Below are 21754 nucleotides of genomic sequence, written 5' to 3' on the forward strand. Positions count from 1 at the left end.
TAATAGACCAGTGTGAGTGAGTAGTTTTGTGTAACTAGCACTACTTTATACAAGACCAAGAGGAAGTGGGAGAGCGGTCTCATGTCCAGAACATGAAACAACAGTTTAGTTGGGAAAAAAAGCAGGTGAGTAGTTTAAAAGAGGAAGGAAATAGTTATTTAATGAAAGAACACTACAAGCAAATACTATAGAAAGGGGACTCTCTTTCTCCTTTTGTCTCAGTGTAAAAGGATGTGGCCCTTCTTAAAGTAATGGAACAGTGTGTGTATGTCAGTGTGTGTGTTTAATAAGAGTGGACCGAAAACCCACAGACACTAGGCCCTTCAAGGAATGAGTTTGACACATGGCCTAATGTCTGCTGGCTTTTCTTTTCGATAATACATAGAAAACCAGGTGAGGGGAGTTCCAAACTAATCAGTGACCTTAATTCATAAATCAAGTATGGGAGGAGCGAAAACCCTCAGACACTCGGCCTTCCATTGAATGAGTTTGACACATGTGCACTAGTCACTGGAGATTGCCTTGAATCTGCTGGCCAGCACAGAACCAGTCCAACGATGGTGTTCAGAGGGCCTGAAACATGAGACTGCAGCTTAATTATTTATTTGGCAGGGAAACTACGACAGATATTAATCTCCCAGTCTGACGATTAGGATAGCGAAGGTTTTGTCAAATAATGAGGAACGCATACATGGCTCTGGTCCTCTGAGATCTGAATGGGTCACATGGTTAGGCCGACAGATTGGGAATTCCCTTTTGAAGCTGCCTATAATTTTTCCTAACTTAAATCCAATGTGAGAAATTCTGAAATAGTATATTGTGTCTGTAGCCGACTGGGCAGAGACTACAGCGTGTGAGTTTTGGTGACACTTGACACTAGGCCTGTTTCCATAACTCAAGCCCCCATAACCTCATAGTGACAGATGGTGGAGTTGTGAAGAAATGACCTGAGTCCAATGTGTTCCGCCTTCTGGCATTCAGACAGTTTCAGCACTAAGGACTATCAATGTGACACTGTTGTTTAAATGAGCAGTCCACTTGTTTTGTCTGTCATTTCTGAGGAATATTGTTTGGAAACAGTTATGGATGGATGTGTCAATGTCATTTCGACACCACAATCTAGAGACCCTTATATTCTCTAACTGTGAGCCGCTCCACTCGCAATAGGGATGTTTAGGAAAATCAACCAGGTGCAGTAGGGATGTTTAAGAAAATCAACCAGGTGCAGTAGGGATGTTTAAGAAGATCAACCAGGTGCAGTAGGGATGTTTAGGAAGATCAACCAGGTGCAGTAGGGATGTTTAAGAAGATCAACCAGGTGCAGTAGGGGTGTTTAGGATGATCAACCAGGTGCAGTAGGGATGTTTAAGAAGATCAACCAGGTGCAGTAGGGATGTTTAGGAAGATCAACCAGGTGCAGTAGGGATGTTTAAGAAGATCAACCAGGTGCAGTAGTGGTGTTTAGGATGATCAACCAGGTGCAGTAGGGATGTTTAAGAAGATCAACCAGGTGCAGTAGGGATGTTTAGGAAGATCAACCAGGTGCAGTAGGGATGTTTAGGAAGATCAACCAGGTGCAGTAGGGCTGTTTAAGAAGATCAACCAGGTGCAGTAGGGATGTTTAGGAAGATCAACAAGGTGCAGTAGGGGTGTTTAGGATGATCAACAAGGTGCAGTAGGGATGTTTAGGATGATCAACAACATGCAGTAGGGATGTTTAGGATGATCAACAAGGTGCAGTAGAGATGTTTAGGATGATCAACAACATGCAGTAGGGATGTTTAGGATGATCAACAAGGTGCTGTAGAGATGTTTAGGATGATCAACAACATGCAGTAGAGATGTTTAGGATGATCAACAACATGTATGATGTAAAATGATGTAAAATATATCACTAGCCACTTTAAACAATGCTACCTAATATAATGTTTACATACCCTACATTATTCATCTCATATGTATACGTATATACTGTACTCTACATCATCTACTGCATCCTTATGTAATACATGTATCACTAGCCACTTTAACTATGCCACTTTGTTTACATACTCATCTCATATGTATATACTGCACTCAATACCATCTACTGTATCTTGCCTATGCCGCTCTGTACCATCACTCATTCATATATCTTTATGTACATATTCTTTATCCCCTTACACTTGTGTCTATAAGGTAGTAGTTTTGGAATTGTTAGCTAGATTACTTGTTGGTTATTACTGCATTGTCGGAACTAGAAGCACAAGCATTTCGCTACACTCGCATTAACATCTGCTAACCATGTGTATGTGACAAATACAATTTGATTTGATTTGATGTAGTAGGGATGTTTAGGATGATCAACAAGGTGCAGTAGGGATGTTTAGGAAGATCAACAACATGCAGTTGGGATGTTTAGGAAGATCAACAAGGTGCAGTAGGGGTGTTCAGGAAGATCCATCAACTCCACCTTAAAGTGGAGCAAAAGTTGTGTAAACGTCGAGTCCACCAGCGCCTTGTATTATTACCAGAGGCAGGACTGGATATGGCTCTACTCTCAGAACCAGAACTGTCTGGAGTATTTGAAAGAGCTGGTGGCTTTGAGACAGTAAAACACAAGGAAAGTCAACAACTTTCCCCAAGAAGAAGCCAGAACCCCCGCCACTCACCTCCAAGGACGCACAGGTAGAGAGGCTTTGTGAAACACTAAATGGCTCTGACCTCTCCTTACCATTATCTTTAATGTGTCCTAAATTAAATTGTTGAACCACTGAATGCCTAATAAAGAAATCAATAAACAATCTTATTCTCTCTTTTGTTTGTGCTGTTTTTATCCCCGACAGATCATGAGGACCAAACCGTTTGCCCCTCTAATCCCAGGAGGACACTGGACTTATTTTACGCTGTCATCGCGAGCTGTGACCCTGAGCCCACGAGCAAGCTCCACTTAAACGATGGACACACTTGACTTTATTGGCGAGTTGTTATTTAGTTAGAAGTAAGATCAAGTTGCTTAAAAAATGAAGACAGTGGACAACATCCTGTGGTTGATCTACTGGTCATTGTGAGCGACACTGTTGAAATCGGCCTACATAAAGTTTCTCCGAGTAACTGTAACTGATCACAAGCTATCTTTTTGTGTTTTTTCCTGTCTTCCTGTGTAGAATTTTGATGGGCATTTTGAGAACTGAAGTGAACCCATCTCTCTCTCTGTGGCCACAAGCACCTGTGAGCACATGACCTCCACTCCAATGGGGTCATGAGTGTCCCACAGCATCCCATGGATGAGTCCAAGCTGAATAATCCGGCCCCAACCAGTGACTGCAGCAGCAGCAGCACTGCCAAGAAGAACAGCCACAACAAATGGCCGATGACACCTACAGAGGCACCCCATCCACCTGCACTTTGATGACAAAATTTGCCCACAAGGACCGCTGCGCCACCTTCCTGTTAAAGTGAGCACAGCACAACAAGGTGAGTCCAAAAACACTGCTGCATAAATGATGTAATATACCAGGGTAATGTCTATACTGTAACTAAGAAAGTAATATAAAGTGTATGTTGTGTAGTAAGCTGTTAGTAGCCCATGTGCCACACCCCAATAATTTGATCCCTTTCCCACTCATAACTTAGCCTACTGTTCTGACTTGGTGGTGCACAATGTAGCCTAATGCCTGTTTTAGAGAAATTGAATCAGTGAATATTGTAAGAGCTTTCATATGCTCCCTTTATTTAACTTACAGATCTGACTGTACAGGGAGAAAACTGTTTAAGCAAGTCAGCCATATCAGCTATGTTTTTTAAAAGGCAGTAAAGGAGGCTGAATTAACTGTTTCGCTGCCAGACAAGGCCCTGCTGATAGCCAGGTGTAGCAGTGATAAGGATTCACTCCACGGTGCTGAAAAGAAAGCTCTGCTGTTGGGGCAGCTTTATGTAGGCCCAGTTTGTGGGCACCGTTTGTCGCCGTTATAGTGCAATTAAATGTATTGTTTAGTGTTGTGTAGTGTAGTGGCTTTGCTGGCACGCATTAAAAATATATCTTTTTGTCCCACCAAGATTTACATGCTAAAATTGCCACTGCTACAGGGGGAACATAGAAATGGTGTCTGCCAGAGCAGAGGCACCTGTCCTGACAACATCTGTTGGCTTTTCACATTTTTAATCCTGGCGGCCTAATAGACCAGTCTGCTGCAGCCCCTGTGACTGGAACCTGATCCATAAACGGCTGTGCGTAACTTGGGACAGCGTAATGCCCATCCTGGCGGCCTGATAGACCAGTCTACTGTGGCCCCTGTGACTGGTACCTGATCCATAAATGACTGTGTGTAACATGGGACAGCGTACTGCCCAACAAATGCTCTCATTACCTAGTTACTGTAAACAGACCATCTACTCCACGACTCAGCTGTCACCACACATCTGTCAGCTGAACAATGCAACTGTCCATTTCCTTTATGTAGGCTCATTTTATCCAGTTTTTCCTGTAGCATCCGTCTCTCAAGACAACCAACAATAGGTTGTTCACTATGTACCTCAAAGACTGAATTATTAAACCAAGGTTCTGCTAATTTAATATTATAGCCTGTAGAGCAGGCTATCATTGTACTATTACAACATGATATATTCTATTCAGCGTATATTTCTGCACATTAAAATGGCTCACCGTGGCACGTTCACTTTTTCATGTGGACCTGTGGTGTCTTTGTTAAATTGTACTTTGTCTAAAACTGAAGATTACATGTTGTACTCCTACTGGTTATCTACAGTAATCTGAGACCACATGTTGTACTCCTACTGGTTATCTACAGTAATCTGAGACCACATGTTGTACTCCTACTGGTTATCTACAGTAATCTGAGCGCTCAGTAAAGAAAAGAGTGGGAGCAGCAAGTTTGAACATGTACCATCATATATCCAACCTTGAAAGAATAGTAACTATTCATTATCTTAGGCTTTGTCCCCTGCCTCTCAATGCACTTCACTCCAGATGAGTTTCCTGCATCATCCCCATTGTCTGGAGATTCAACCCTTTTCAAGGACAAAAAAAGGGGACAAAAATAGTTATTTTCTTTATTACCAAAAGCACATGTGTGCGTGCACACACACTGTAGACACACAGACCGACACACACTGTAGACACACAGACCGACACACACTGTAGACACACAGACCGACACACACTGTAGACACACAGACCGACACACACTGTAGACACACAGACCGACACACACTGTAGACACACAGACCGACACACACTGTAGACACACAGACCGACACACACTGTAGACACACAGACCGACACACACTGTAGACACACAGACCGACACACACTGTAGACACACAGACCGACACACACACACCAACAGACACACTACTCACACACCGACCAACCGACACACACACACAGTAGACACGCACACCGACAGACATAAACACTACACCGACACACACACCGACCGGCACACACTGACAGACACACACTATAGACACGCACACCAACACACACTGTAGACACACACCGACAGACACACACACACTAGAAACCGACCGACCGACACACACACAGAGACCGACAGACACACACACTGTAGACACGCACACCGGCAGACACACACACACTAGACACACACACACCGACCGACAGACACTGCTGTATCATCCTAACATTCATTTTTTCTCTGCCTTGCCCTTGGGGCTGAAGAAGGCAGACATGCTCTTCATGCCTGTTTTGTCCACCTTGGCCAGGGTCTTCTGTGCAGCACTCATCTTCTTGGGCGGCTGGAGGACGAGAAAAGAGAGTCAATAGCATTGCTCATCCGCCTTAAGTGAAGACGGCTGAAACGTTATTACATATCAGCGTGACTCATTTCCAGACAGAGGTTACTTGTAGGCCTCTGCACTGCATTGCTTTAAACTGCAATCACGTAGACTGGTTTAGCTTGACAAAACATTATATACAGGGCTGTAAAATATAATTATATACAGGGCTGTAAAATATAATTATATACAGGGCTGTAAAATATATTTATATACAGGGCTGTAAAATATAATTATATACAGGGCTGTAAAATATATTTATATACAAGGCTGTAAAATATAATTATATACAGGGCTGTAAAAATATAATTATATACAGGGCTGTAAAATATAATTATATACAGGGCTGTAAAATATAATTATATACAGGGCTGTAAAATATATTTATATACAAGGCTGTAAAATATATTTATATACAAGGCTGTAAAATATAATTATATACAGGGCTGTAAAATATAATTATATACAGGGCTGTAAAATATATTTATATACAGGGCTGTAAAATATAATTATATACAGGGCTCTAAAATACATTTATATACAGGGCTCTAAAATACATTTATATACAGGGCTCTAAAATACATTTATATACAGGGCTCTAAAATACATTTATATACAGGGCTCTAAAATACATTTATATACAAGGCTGTAAAATACATTTATATACAAGGCTGTAAAATACATTTATATACAGGGCTCTAAAATACATTTATATACAGGGCTCTAAAATACATTTATATACAAGGCTGTAAAATACATTTATATACAAGGCTGTAAAATACATTTATATACAGGGCTCTAAAATACATTTTAGTTGATAGCACTGCTGCTCCCAATTTAAAGTTAGGAGCACCACATCATATTTAGCAGCCCCAGAAAATGTTTTTATTGATAGACTGTAAATCAATGTAAATTCTAGCTTCTGCTGAAGCACATGTTGTTAATACGAAACACTGTAAATTAGTTTAACTAAAATATTGATACAAATACCTGTCATTGAAATGAAAAAGAGTTGTGAAATATTAGGTTTCTACTGTTTCCTACTGAGATGCATTACATAGACAACTGTACACTGTCTGTTTAAGAATGTCAGGTTTGTGATGAGGACATGCAAATCTGTCATTCAATCATTGCTATGATCATTGATCACCTGAAGAAGCTATGCCTTTTCCTTTCTTTTCCCTTCCTGCCCCCACGTCTGGATATACTGTTAAAGTTACCAGGTCCAGGTTGTTAACTAGCTAGCTAATGAGGTAACGTCACTGATCAAGGTGCTAACGACCCACGACATGGTTTATGAATGTAAAATGCGGCCTGCTAATGGAGATGCATCTCCCCAAAAATGGAGCGGCAGTAATACGGGTCACAACTTTTGAATGGTTTGGGCTAGAGACGCTTGTTTCTCCAGGGCACCGGGAAACAGCGGTACAGCGAAGCCTAATCATTACTTTTGGGGGCGATTTTTTTTTCTAGATGGTGCTCCTAAATCAAAATTGAATGTCACGCACATAAATATTTAGGAGCATATGTGACCAAAATGGTTGCACTTCAGAGCCCTGTAAACGTATATGTATGATGTAGGTATGACTATAAAACCAAAAAGACATGAGATTTAGCTATAAAACTACATCAAAAAAATGCCTGCAAGAGTCCCCCCCCCTCATTTCTCTCCTTGGTCCCTTCGTGCAGACTGCCCCTAATCTCACTCACTTTGCGGGAGAAATCGGAGCTGTTGAATTTGGTGTAGTCTTCTCCTGCCTCCAGTGGTTTGTCAGTCAGTTTCCGCTTCTGCCGACCGAACACGGCACTTACACAGTTAGCCGTACTTTCCACTCAGAACACCAACCATCACATCCCAGACACACGGCACAGACAAGCCAGGGACACGCAAGATACCATGACTACCGCAAACCCACCAACACATGTGAAACAGGAATACAAACACACTAATCTACTGCTACACTGCAACCATCAGGAATAAAAACACACTAATCTACTGCTACACTGCAACCATCAGGAATAAAAACACACTAATCTACTGCTACACTGCAACCATCAGGAATAAAAACACACTAATCTACTGCTACACTGCAACCATCAGGAATAAAAACACACTAATCTACTGCTACACTGCAACCATCAGGAATAAAAACACACTAATCTACTGCTACACTGCAACCATCAGGAATAAAAACACACTAATCTACTGCTACACTGCAACCATCAGGAATAAAAACACACTAATCTACTGCTACACTGCAACCATCAGGAATAAAAACACACTAATCTACTGCTACACTGCAACCATCAGGAATAAAAACACACTAATCTACTGCTACACTGCAACCATCAGGAATAAAAATACACTAATCTACTGCTACACTGCAACCATCAGGAATAAAAACACACTAATCTACTGCTACACTGCAACCATCAGGAATAAAAACACACTAATCTACTGCTACACTGCAACCATCAGGAATAAAAATACACTAATCTACTGCTACACTGCAACCATCAGGAATAAAAACACACTAATCTACTGCTACACTGCAACCATCAGGAATAAAAACACACTAATCTACTGCTACACTGCAACCATCAGGAATAAAAACACACTAATCTACTGCTACACTGCAACCATCAGGAATAAAAACACACTAATCTACTGCTACACTACAACCATCAGGAATAAAAACACACTAATCTACTGCTACACTGCAACCATCAGGAATAAAAACACACTAATCTACTGCTACACTGCAACCATCAGGAATAAAAACACACTAATCTACTGCTACACTGCAACCATCAGGAATAAAAACACACTAATCTACTGCTACACTGCAACCATCAGGAATAAAAACACACTAATCTACTGCTACACTGCAACCATCAGGAATAAAAACACACTAATCTACTGCTACACTGCAACCATCAGGTGAATGTCAATAGAACACAGTTGAAAAGCCACTGGTGCTGCAATATCTAAAAGCAAGCAGTAAATTGAAAAAAAAATGCAAAAGCTTTGACCAAATAAACACATAACTTGGAACAAATATACTGAAAACAAATATAACTACAGTATGACGACACAAATTCTAAATGAAGCTGGAGAAAATACCTTTGAGGGAGGCTCCACCTCCTTAGGACTTGAGAGCTCAGGTAACCTGTCAGGAGGAAACTGAAGGATTACTGACTCCCCATCAAACTGTTACACACTAACAATACTGCTTAATATGATACCTTCAGTACTATCATGGTCTTAATATCACAATCTGGCACTTGAATCACCAGTACATTTCCAGTCAAAGTGCTGCCCTGGGCCCTGCAATGTGTGGGATGTGTTTTGAAAATAACTGTCAACGAGTTCTTTGAATTCTGTGGTGACGGCCTCAAACCGCCCACTCATCTGCAGTTTTGGGGGCGGTTTCCATTAACTAAAAATGACTCAGTGGCAGTTACAATGAAGCTACATGAAAATGTAATTCTAGATTGTGCTTTTAACATTAATACATAAAAACTAAGTATAGTCCATGTGTGTACATACTGGAGATGCTTGAGGAGGGCTTTGCTCAGGTCTTCACTGATGTACTCAGATATCAGACCATGGGCATACCGCAGGTAGTCCTCTGTGTGATTATGAATAGAGGGCGTGAGAGTGTTAATACCACAGCATCACTTTAAACACTTCATTACACAATTATAACCTTCCTATTGATATCACAGAAAACTGGGTTTACAATCTGAGCTTGTGTGAAACTCAGTGTAAAACAGGAATTGGCTAAGTCTGCTGTGCTAGGTCCTGGGGCATGGCTAGGTCCTAGGGCGTAGCTAGGTCCTGGAGCGTAGCTAGGTCCTGGGGCATATCTAGGTCCTGGGGCGTAGCTAGGTCCTGGGGCGTAACTAGGTCCTAGCTAGGTCCTGGGGCGTAACTAGGTCCTGGGGCATATCTAGGTCCTGGGGCGTAGCTAGGTCCTGGGGCGTAGCTAGGTCCTGGGGCATATCTAGGGCCTGGGGCGTATCTAGGTCCTGGGGCGTAGCTAGGTCCTGGGGCGTAGCTAGGTCCTGGGGCGTAGCTAGGTCCTGGGGCATATCTAGGTCCTGGGGCATATCTAGGTCCTGGGGCGTAGCTAGGTCCTAGGGCGTAGTTAGGTCCTAGGGCGTAGCTAGGTCCTGGAGCGTAGCTAGGTCCTGGGGCGTAGCTAGGTCCTGGGGCGTAGCTAGGTCCTGGGGCGTAGCTAGGTCCTGGGGCGTAGCTAGGTCCTGGGGCGTAGCTAGGTCCTGGGGCGTAGCTAGGTCCTGGGGCGTAGCTAGGTCCTGGGGCGTAGCTAGGTCCTGGGGCGTAGCTAGGTCCTGGGGCGTAGCTAGGTCCTAGGGCGTAGCTAGGTCCTGGAGCGTAGCTAGGTCCTGGGGCGTAGCTAGGTCCTGGGGCGTAGCTAGGTCCTGGAGCGTAACTAGGTCCTGGGGCGTAGCTAGGTCCTGGAGCGTAGCTAGGTCCTGGGGCGTAGCTAGGGTCCTTGGGAATATGTACAAAATACAGCCCAAAATGTGCATGCGCCAGTTCATGCAAAAGTTGGCATTCTCACGTCAATTTAGTTGACGAGAGAATATGCTCACCTCTCCGCAAACTATAGACTATGAGTACACATCTCTGCTAGTGGTTGAAATAATGTATTGCAAGCTGGGAAGTAAGTATTTTGTGCAAATGGAGGAAATGATGAAAAGCTTGTTCATAAATAAAACAGGAAAACATATGAACAAGAATTCAGCCATTTGCCGTTAGTGAGAAGAGAAAAAAAAATATCTGTAGAATTTAAGATAGACATACGAATATTCATCCTATTTAGTTTATTTTCATAACCATTGGAGAATAAATGATTCACCTTTTTTGACCGTGATGGGTTTATATTCCCGAAGAAGCCATACAACCATGCACATCTCATTTAACCTAGTAGCCGAGGAAATAAATAGGCTATAAATAGGCGTTCAAGTTTTCAATCCCATAGAGAGCACATTTTATAATACAGTCAAATTTAACATTGAAGTAGCCCTATGCATACTACTGCAAGTACTGTAAATACATTTTATTTTGAGTAGCCGGCCCTAGACAATGTCTCAGAATTTGCGTGCATCATGTTTAGGTTGGTGGAAGAGTGGATGGAGAACATTGCTGAATCTAAATGTTCTACTGACAGGTCCACAACAAGTTGCTGTTGTTTTCTCATTCACAAACTGACACAAGCCATTCCCCACAGCAGAAATTACTGCTAAAGACTCAAACAGTCTGCCAACACAGTAAATAGACCGGTAGCTTACGTAAAATATTTGACAGTATGTGTAGGCCACAGTATTGCTGTGTGATATGAGCATAACATCATAGCCTATTTAACATCAGAGCCTATTTAATATCAGAGCCTATTTTTTTATTGACCTTTATTTAACCAGGCAAGTCAGTTAAGAACAAATTCTTATTTTCAATGACAGCCTAGGAACAGTGGGTTAACTGCCTGTTCAGGGGCAGAACGACAGATTTGTACCTTGTCAGCTCGGGGGTTTGAACTTGCAACCTTCCAGTTACTAGTCCAACGCTCTAACCACTAGGCTACCCTGCCGCCCCCACTAGGCTACCCTGCCGCCCCTATACGAAGACAGGACATAGAAAAACAATATTCTACTGACAAACTAAATATTGAACAACAATTCATATTTTTTATGCTGTGGCCTAATGCCAATAGTTACAGATTATACAGCAAATGATAGGCGTCATATTCATCATAAATGGTTAATGGAGGGTTTTTACGACAGATAAATTATAACAGGTGATTTATAACAGGAAACATGGCGTGCGCCAAGTATAGAATCTAAATATTTTTGCTCAGTCTTTCCAGAAATGGAGCACGCAGATATTTAGTGTGAAATGTATGAAACAGTTATAAATGAGGCCCCTGATCTCTACAAGGGGTTTGGTGCCATCCTCTGGTTCATGTTATGTATGCAGGCCAGGGAGAGCATGCCCAGGTATATAGTACTGGACCAGACTGGACCTGGGCTTGACTCACCTTCCTGGGTCTCTGACTCCTGCTTGACTCGGACATACGTCGTGGACTTTACTCCCTCTCCCACTGAGATGTTACTCTTTCTGAGGGTCTTCACTGTCCTCTCAGCCTGGAACAGCAGAGACACAGCAAGACCAACACACAGTTAACGCTGTCACATCTACTGGCCATTCCCCACTCCTCTCCTGGGAACCCACAGCATGACCATTCCCCACTCCTCTCCTGGGAAGCCACAGCATGACCATTCCCCACTCCTCTCCTGGGAACCCACAGCATGACCATTCCCCACTCCTCTCCTGGGAAGCCACAGCATGACCATTCCCCACTCCTCTCCTGGGAACCACAGCATGACTATTCCCCACTCCTCTCCTGGGAACCCACAGCATGACCATTCCCTACTCCTCTCCTGGGAACCCACAGCATGACCATTCCCCACTCCTCTCCTGGGAACCTGGCATAACACCTGATTGCTGATTAGTTTAAGACTAGAACACCGTAGACTAGGACACCTGGGGGTACTGGGCCTATCCACAGGGGGTACTAGGTCCCCTGAGGGTGCTGGGCCTGTCCACAGGGGGTACTAGGTCCCCTGAGGGTGCTGGGCCTATCCACAGGGGGTACTAGGACACCTGGGGTTACTGGGCCTATCCACAGGGGGTACTAGGTCCCCTGAGGGTGCTGGGCCTATCCACAGGGGGTACTAGGACACCTGGGGGTACTGGGCCTTTCCACAGGGGGTACTAGGTCCCCTGAGGGTGCTGGGCCTATCCACAGGGGGTACTAGGACACCTGGGGGCACTGGGTCTATCCACAGGGGCTACTAGGACACCTGAGGGTACTGGGCCTATCCACGGGGGGTACTAGGACACCTGGGGGCACTGGGTCTATCCACAGGGGCTACTAGGACACCTGGGGGTACTGGGCCTATCCACGGGGGGTACTAGGACACCTGGGGGCACTGGGTCTATCCACAGGGGCTACTAGGACACCTGGGGGTACTGGGCCTATCCACGGGGGGTACTAGGACACCTGGGGGCACTGGGTCTATCCACAGGGGCTACTAGGACACCTGGGGGTACTGGGCCTATCCACAGGGGGTACTAGGACACCTGGGGGTACTGGGCCTATCCACAGGGGGTACTAGGACACCTGGGGGTACTGGGCCTATCCACAGGGGGTACTAGGACACCTGGGGGTACTGGGCCCATCCACAGGGGGTACTGGGACACCTGGGGGTAATGGGCCTATCCACAGGGGGTACTAGGACACCTGAAGGTACTGGGACACCTGAGGGTACTGGGCCTATCCACAGGGGATACTAGGACACCTGGGGGTACTGGGCCTATCCACAGGGGGTACTAGGACACCTGGGGGTAATGGGCCTATCCACAGGGGGTACTAGGACACCTGGGGGTACTGGGCCCATCCACAGGGGGTACTGGGACACCTGGGGGTAATGGGCCTATCCACAGGGGGTACTAGGACACCTGAAGGTACTGGGACACCTGAGGGTACTGGGCCTATCCACAGGGGATACTAGGACACCTGGGGGTACTGGGCCTATCCACAGGGGATACTAGGACACCTGAGGGTACTGGGCCTATCCACAGGGGATACTAGGACAGGAACTGAAAAAGGTTGGGAAGCACTGCAATAGAGGATGATATGGGCATATGCAGCTTATAGTGATCAACGTGTACCTTTTTCTTTAACCATTCCATGGTCCTCTCCTGGCTGTAGCGCTGAAACTTCTGACTGCCCACCTCTGAAGGAGCAGCACAAAGAGCATGTATAACACCTGAGACCACCACATTACACTAGTATTCTATGTGCACGTTCTTAGAAAATCAGAAACAATGTGACAAGAGTGCTGCAGTCTCTGAGGATCTGATATACACATTTAATCCAGCAACCATTCATGTGCGCTTCAGACTGACGTATGAGTGAGAAGATAATTATTGGGTTGAGAGGGGTCGTAATCAGAGTTTGATAGTTGATTGTTTCTGAGGAGAACATTAACTTTCAACATTAGTTTGTATCTGCTGAACACAGTGACCTCTGACCTTTCTCCTCAGCCACATGGTGCAGGGAGGTCTGGGAGCGTGTGCAGCTCAGCAGCCTGGTGCATGCTGGGAAGTCCTCGTCCATCACTACCTGGTCCACGGGCTGGAACTTCCCCTACAGCAGAACACAGAGAAATTAAATCACAAAAAGAAGAAGACAGATGACATCACAAAAGGGCAGAAATGACCTTGCAGAGAGAAAGACCGAATGATATGTCATCACAATGACCAAACAGAGATGGAATCACACAGGACAGAGATGACATCACAAAGAGAGAAGGACAGGACATCGCAAAGAGAGATAGATGAAATCACAAAGGGGGGACAAGAGAGATCACAAAGAAAGAAAGACTGACAAAGATCATAAAGGGGAGAGATGAAGATGCAATAAAACCAATTAAATTAATTTCAAAAGTGAGTATGGTCTTATGGCCTTACCTTAGGGTGTCCACCCAGAGTGTGTGAAAAAGCACTTTGGTGTTGACATTAAATTTTATGTTATAAAATACATTTTACCAAGACAAATATAATTCATGTTCTGAATCATTCAGTGGGCTCTTTCTCTGAAATAGCATTAACATTATGTCCAAAAAGTCTGATTTCTTAACCTAATACATCCGATAACAAGCACCGAGCTCTGTTAACAGAGAGGTGTAGCTTTATCTGCAAAACTTTTCAGGATTTTACATTGTGGTCGTCGTCTTCCAAGTTGTTTCCATGGGTCGCAAAACTTTTGCAGGACATGAGCTGAATTAAATGTAAAAGGCTTGAACATTTTTTAAACGAACAGGAACTCTGCATTAGAGGTCGACTGATGGCCGATTAATTGCGATTAATCGGTAATCAGCATTTTTGAACACCGATTACATTGCAATCCACGAGGAGACTGTGTGGCAGGCAGACCACCTGTTACGCGAGTGCAACCAGGAGCCGAGGTAAGTTACTAGCTAGCATAAAACTTATCTTATAAAAAATAATCAACCTTAACATAATCACTAGTTAACTACACATGGTTGATGATATTACTAGTTTACCAAGCTTGTCCTGCGTTGCATATAATCAATGCGGTGCTTGTTAATTTATCATCGAATCACAGCCTACTTCGCCAAACGGGTGATGATTTAACAAAGGCACATTCACGAAAAAAGCATAATCGTCGCACCAATGTACCTAACCATAAACATCAATGACTTTCTTAAAATCAATACACAAGTATATATTTTTAAATCTACATATTTAGTTCAAATTAATTAATTTTAGCAGGCAATATTAACTAGGGAAATTGTGTCACTTCTCTTGCATTTAGTGCAAGCAGAATCAGGGTACATGAAGCAGTTTGGGCTGCCTAGCTCGTTGCGAACTGTGTGAAGACAATTTCTTCCTAAATTTTACATAATTATGACATAACATTGAAGGTTGTGTAATGTAACAGCAATATTTAGACTTAGGGTTGCCACCCGTTAGATAAAATACGGAACGGTTCCGTATTTCACTGAAAGAAAAAATGTTTGGTTTTCGAAATGAGCTCCTAGAGTTTGCGGCTCTCCTTTATTTTCAAGTTTTCTATTCCGCTAGCCAGCACCTCTAGCCAGCACCTCTAGCCAGCACCTCTAGCCAGCACCTCTAGCCAGCACCTCTAGCCAGCACCTCACCTAAATAGGTGTGCGTTTCTTTTCCTTCTAGAGAGTTTCCGGATTTGACCATATTAATGACCAAAGGCTCGTATTTCTGTGTTTATTATATTATAATTAAGTCTACGATTAGCACAGCGCTGTTTATGACTTCAAGCCTATCAACTCCCGAGATTAGGCTGGCAATACTATAGTGCCTATAAGAACATCCTATAATAAAAGGTATATGAAATACAAATGGTATAGAGAGAAATAGTCCTATAATTCCCATAACTACAACCTAAAACTTCTTAACTGGGAATATTGAAGACCACCATCATGTTCTGAGCAAGAAACTTAAACGTTAGCTTTTTTACATGGCACATATTGCACTTTTACTTTCTTCTCCAACACTTTGTTTTTACATTATTTCAACCAAATTGAACGTTTATTTAATTATTTGAAACTAAATGTATTTTATTTATGTATTATATTAAGTTAAAATAAAAGTGTACATTCAGTATTGTTGTAATTGTCATTATTACAAATATATATATAAAAATCGGCCGATTAATCGATATCGGCTTTTTTTGGTCCTCCAATAATCAGTATCGGCATTGAAAAATCGTAATTGGTCGACCTCTACTTTACATTCATATGAACAGCGTATACTAAAATATGAAAAGACTTGATGTCATGTCTCAAAAACAATATATATTTTACCTCTATATTGTTTTATGTGCCCTAGATTTCAAAAGAAAGATGACAAGTTCAACCTGCCTGTCAGGTAGCCTTTATTCTCACACAGCATCCAACCTAGTTGACACAGTGCTATTTTCCTGATGTTACAGTATGACCACTTTTTCCTCTGGCCTCCATTGATTTAGTCGCGCTAATTCTGACCATACTACAGGGGTAAAAACTCCTGTAGGTTTTGAACAGATTATGAAAGAGACATGAGGTTTGAACATTGGTTTTCTTGGAGGATTATCTACACAATAAAGATAGCATTTTGCACATTGGTCAAAAGATGCGTTTTTGATTGGACACACTACTTACCTCTTCACCCGCTTTGATCAAGTAGGGCAACAGTAGGTAGAGGGGATCCATTGGAGTGACATACAGAAGTCTCCCATCTGTTCAAAATCAAATAAAACATTTGAATCTTCAACACCACAATGTACTGCATGTATTAAGACTGGTTAAGCTTAACTACCTATCATCTGATTGGAAATTACCTCGCTGTACTGTCTGGCCAATGAACCAGGAGTGGAAGTCCTCCTTGAAGGCTTTGACCTCATACAGCTGCACATCACCACTGCCCAACAGGTACAAAGACGCTGCATCTAGAAAAGAACAAATAGATAGCTAGCTAATTCCACTAGATAGAGTAAAGAAAAAGCTAGCTACCACTTTTGAGAATGCTTTTTTTTCAATGCGTTTGACTTTCATAGTTTTGCTTCGAATGATAGGTAGTTTACGTTGTGTTTCTGTGTAAAATGTGCTGTTGATGCTAACTAGCTACCTGTTGAAGGGTTCCTAAGCCGGATGAAAGTAGGGTCACTGTCATCTTTCTTTGGTGTTTCCACTGCAGAGTCTGTGTGGACAAAGAAATACACGACATGCTGCTGTTGTCACCGATGCAGACCACTGCTGGACGCGAAACTTTGTTGCAAGTGGAGCTGCTCCAGTTAGATCACGATGGATCTAGCTCTAGTTTAGATCACTGTAATATGGATTTATAGCTATCGTGAAGTTGCGCTAACTGGACTACGATGGATCATGCAACAACAACTGCCATTGTAGTAGCTGGAAAGACGAACCAGCATTGACAGTAACTTAGCTACATTCTGTCTAAACTACTATAACGTTAACTACCTAACGTTACGTAGATGCCAGCTAGCTATTTAGTTAACTAGCGAACGTTAGACCACAGGTTAGATATACACATATTTGTTATACCACAGATATAACAATTACTGTTACAATATTAGGTTATGCACAGATGAAAGTGAAATTAGTAAACTAACGTTAGCTAGCTACAGTTGCCTAATTTACCTGCTGCAACAACAACCCATCTGTCGTTTTGTGAATGTGGTGTCCGCTTCTTTTTAGTGGTCATTTTGATCTCGGCTAGCTAGCTAGTTATAATGGCACGCAACAATTTAAAAGTGTATTTTTTTTCAAGAAGATAGCTAGCTAGCTGGTTGTTGTCAGTGCAACAAATCAGCGTCTCGTCAGCAGCACAAAAAAAGTACTTCCGTGTCACGGAATTTGGGAAATGTTAAAATAAAAGTCCCCCACGTAATAGTAGAAAAGTCTCAATAACCTGTAATTATTAAATACATATGACAATAATTAGAGTAGCAGCAGCATAAAAGAGGGGGTTTGGTGGTGGTAGGGGGTGGGACACAATGCAAATACTCCAGGTAGCCAATGTGCGGGGGCACTGGTTAGTCGGGCTAATTGAAGTAATATATACATGAATGTGTAGTTAAAATGGTATTCATTTGATTACCTGTGCAGGAGTCTTATGGCTTGGGGGAAAAGCTATTGAGAAGCCTTTTGGTCCTAGACTTGGTGCTCCAGTACCGCTTGTGGTAGCAGAGAAAATAGTGTATGACTGGGGTGGCTGGGGTCTTTGACAATTTTTAGGGCCTTCCTGTGACACCGCCTGGTGTAGAGGTCCTGGATAGCAGGCAGCTTAGCCCCAGTGATGTACTGGGCAGTGCGCACTACCCTCTGTAGTGCCTTGCAGTCGAGGCTGAGCAGTTGCCATACCAGGAAGTGATGCAACCAGTCAGCAGGATGCTCTCGATGGTGCAGCTGCAGAACCATTTGAGGATCTGAGGACCCATGCAAAATCTTTTCAGTCTCCTGAAGGGGAATAGGTTTTGTCGTGCCCTCTTCACGACTGTCTTGGTGTGCTTGGACCATGTTATTTTTTTATTTATTTTATTTTTTCCTTTTTTTTTAGAGGAAGGATCAGCTTAATATTGCGGAAAGAATGATGCTTCCAATGTAATTGTCTGCATCATTTCCAATCCCCCATATTTTTGGGGTAAATATATCCATACACGCATGTATACATATACACATATATACATACACATACAGTGGGGCAAAAAAGTATTTAGTCAGCCACCAATTGTGCAAGTTCTCCCACTTAAAAAGATGAGAGAGAGGCCTGTAATTTTCACCATAGGTACACTTCAACTATGACAGACAAAATGAGAAAAACTAATCCAGTTCTATTTGTAACTGTGCTATTTCACGGAAGTTCCGAACCTATATACATTTTACAGATCCCGTATGCTTTACATTGTTTATCTTGTTATTAGTCCCACCCTTCAGCTCCATTCAACCTTCCCATCTATCTCTCAACATTATCCATTTAGGATTTCTATTTGCCATATATTTTTCAACTATGCTGTGATGCTTCACAAAATAATTGAACCTTCCGATTCTCATAGATTCTACAGATTGTAAATTAAAAATAAACATTTGTATATTATTATATTGTTGATTGATTATTGATTGATTGACTATGGCTTTTCAAATCACCCAGTATTGCTATCTGTAATGTTAGTTCTGGGCAAATGTTGCAACTCTTCAGCCATTCCTGGGCCTGTGATCAAAAATGAGCTACATATGGACAATACCAAAATAAATGATTTAATGACTCTGCCTCCTCACAGTATAATCTGCAGAGCTGGGAAGATTGTATCACCCATATATATAACTTTCTATTAGTTGCAAGAATTTTGTATAGTAATTTATTATTGAAAAATTTGAAGTTTTGAATCCGGCGTTGTTTTGCGTATCAATTCATAAACCATGTGCCATGGAATGAGTACATCGAAAATCTCTTCCCAACTATTTTGCAATTTATATAATTAATAAATTAAATTGGTATATGTTTTTCTTGAACCATTTATGTTCTTTAATACAGGGCCGACATACAAGTTCCTTACTTTTTTCCCCTTCTACTTGCCTCTTCCAGTTTTGTGGTAATGCTGCAATCAGTTGGTTGTAATTTTGGGTAGAGCAGACATTTCCAAATATCTGTGTTAGCTGCATGCGTGACATAACTCCACCAGTCCTATTTATGATATCATTCACTAAAATTATACCTTTTTAAACATTTCTTCGATAAATACAGTTTTTTTAATCAATTAGTATATTTGAATTTAACCACAATATTTGTTGTACTATTTGTTCCGTCCTTTCAGGTGGATTAAACTGTAATTGCAACCAACTATCTAAGGCTTGTTTAAAAAAATATATTTTGGAGATGATTTCCTTTTCAAACAGCCGGAAGTGAGCAGGTATTATCTGAATAAAGGGGAAAAGGCCCTTCCTGAATATAGGATGAGACATTCCTACCAATTGACTAGAGAACCAGTTTGGATTTAAGTATAACTTTGTATGACTGATGCCTTTAGTGAGAGATCTAATGCTTTAATATTTAATCATTTCTGCCCTCCGAATGAATATTTGTTATATAAATAGGCCCTTTTAATTTTATTTGGTTTGCCGTTCCAAATAAAATTGAATATATTTTTGTTCATATAATTTAAAAAGCAGTTCACTAGGTGTAGGCAAAACCATAAGCAAATAGGTCAACTGTGATATAACTAAGGAGTTAATCAGGGGGATTTTTCCACAAATAGACAGTTATTCTCCTTTCCATTGTAGCAAGATCTTATCTATTTTTGCTAACTTTCTATAAAAAAATTGAGTCCTCCAGTGAGTGAGATAATTTCTTTCTTTTGGGATTTGTATACCGAGTATGTCCACATCTCCGTCAGACCATTTAATTGGTAAACTACATGGTAATGTAAAATGTGCATTTTTTTGTGATCCAATACGTAATATGGTACATTTATCATAATTTGGTTTTAATCCAGAGAGGATAGCAAAAGTATCTAGATCCTCTAAGAGGCCGTGGGGAGACTCCAATTGTGGTTTTAAAAGAACATGAATCATCAGCGTACAATGGCACCTTAGTTTTTAAGCCACTGATTTCTAATCCCTTAATATTATTGTTTGATCTAATCTTAGCAGCTAACATTTCGATGGCAATAATAAATAGAGATGCCGATATTGGACAACCTTGTTTTACTCCTCTAGATAGTTTTAAACTTTCTGAGATGTAGTCATTATTTACTATTTTACACCTAGGGTTACTATACATAACCTTAACCCAATTTATAAGAGATTCCCCAAAATTTAAATATTCTAGGCATTTATATATAAACTCCAGTTGTACTTTATCAAAAGCCTTTTCTAAATCAGCTATGAAAACCAGGCCTGATGTCCCCGATATTTCATAGCGTTCTATTGTAAAAAACCTGTCTGATTAGGATGAATAATATCTGACAATACTTTTTTAATTCTATGTGCCAAGCATTTTGCTAGGATTTTTGCATCACAACACTGAAGTGTAAGAGGTCTCCAATTTGTTTAATGGACTGGATCTTTATATATACCTCTTGGGTCCTGTTTCAGTAATAATGATATATATCAGACCTTCTTGTTGCGTGTCTGATAATCTACCATTTATATAGGAGTGGTTAAAACATGCTAATAATGGTCCTTTGAGTATACTAAAAAAACGTTTTGTATACTTCCACTGGTATTGTCACGAATCCCGCTTCCTGAGTCTGTGTTTGCCTGTGTTTCTGTCCTGGAGTGTGTTTCAGGTGTCCTGGAACGCACCCTGTCTTGTTGCCGGGCGAATTAGCTTGTTGGGAGATCGATGTTCACCCGCACCTGTATCCCATCAGTAATCTGCACACCTGTCCTGATCATCACCTCTCCCCTTCAAAAGCTCTGACCTGACATCCATTCCCTGCCGGATCGTTAGCCATGAACAGTATGTTGTGCCAGAGTATCAGCCTCAAGTTGGATAGAATTTGTTTTGTTGTTTTTTATGTATTGCTTGCCTTAAACTTACCTCCGTTTGTTCTGTCTTCAGTTACTCACCCTGATCATTTACCCCATTCCTGCCTGGTCGTCGAAGGATTCCGCTACCCCATTGGATCCACCTATTTACTCCCATCAACTCACCACCGCTGCCCGCTACGCCACCTGGATATATCTACCCATTCACATTCACTTGTAAATAAATACTCACCTTCTTCCTACTCTCCTTGTCCTGGTCTGCTTCTGGGTTCGATTTTGAAAGAACGTGACGTATGCCATCCAGCCCTGGAGTTTT

The 21754-nt window shown here is 42.0% G+C and overlaps 1 protein-coding gene across 2 annotated transcripts; it reads right to left on the reverse strand.

The window, feature by feature from the left end:
- Window positions 1-5036: 5036 nt before the first annotated feature.
- rnaseh2b (ribonuclease H2, subunit B) lies at window positions 5037-17793 on the reverse strand. 2 transcript variants are annotated; one of them, XM_031800056.1, is made up of 11 exons: window positions 17590-17793; window positions 17057-17128; window positions 16770-16877; window positions 16591-16667; window positions 13922-14036; window positions 13559-13623; window positions 11862-11967; window positions 9350-9431; window positions 8924-8969; window positions 7510-7587; window positions 5037-5760 (listed from the first exon to the last, which is right to left on the reverse strand). In XM_031800056.1, exons 1-11 carry the CDS (start codon window positions 17651-17653, stop codon window positions 5650-5652), a joined length of 924 nt encoding a protein of 307 aa, XP_031655916.1. In that variant the 5' UTR covers window positions 17654-17793; the 3' UTR covers window positions 5037-5649. The 2 variants fall into 2 exon arrangements, with proteins under 2 accessions (XP_031655916.1, XP_020316252.2); XM_020460663.2 differs by lacking the exon at window positions 7510-7587 and having other exon boundaries at window positions 17590-17792.
- Window positions 17794-21754: the final 3961 nt, after the last annotated feature.

The sequence above is a fragment of the Oncorhynchus kisutch genome, linkage group LG2 (genome assembly GCF_002021735.2).
Source record: "Oncorhynchus kisutch isolate 150728-3 linkage group LG2, Okis_V2, whole genome shotgun sequence".
Lineage (NCBI taxonomy): Eukaryota > Metazoa > Chordata > Actinopteri > Salmoniformes > Salmonidae > Oncorhynchus > Oncorhynchus kisutch.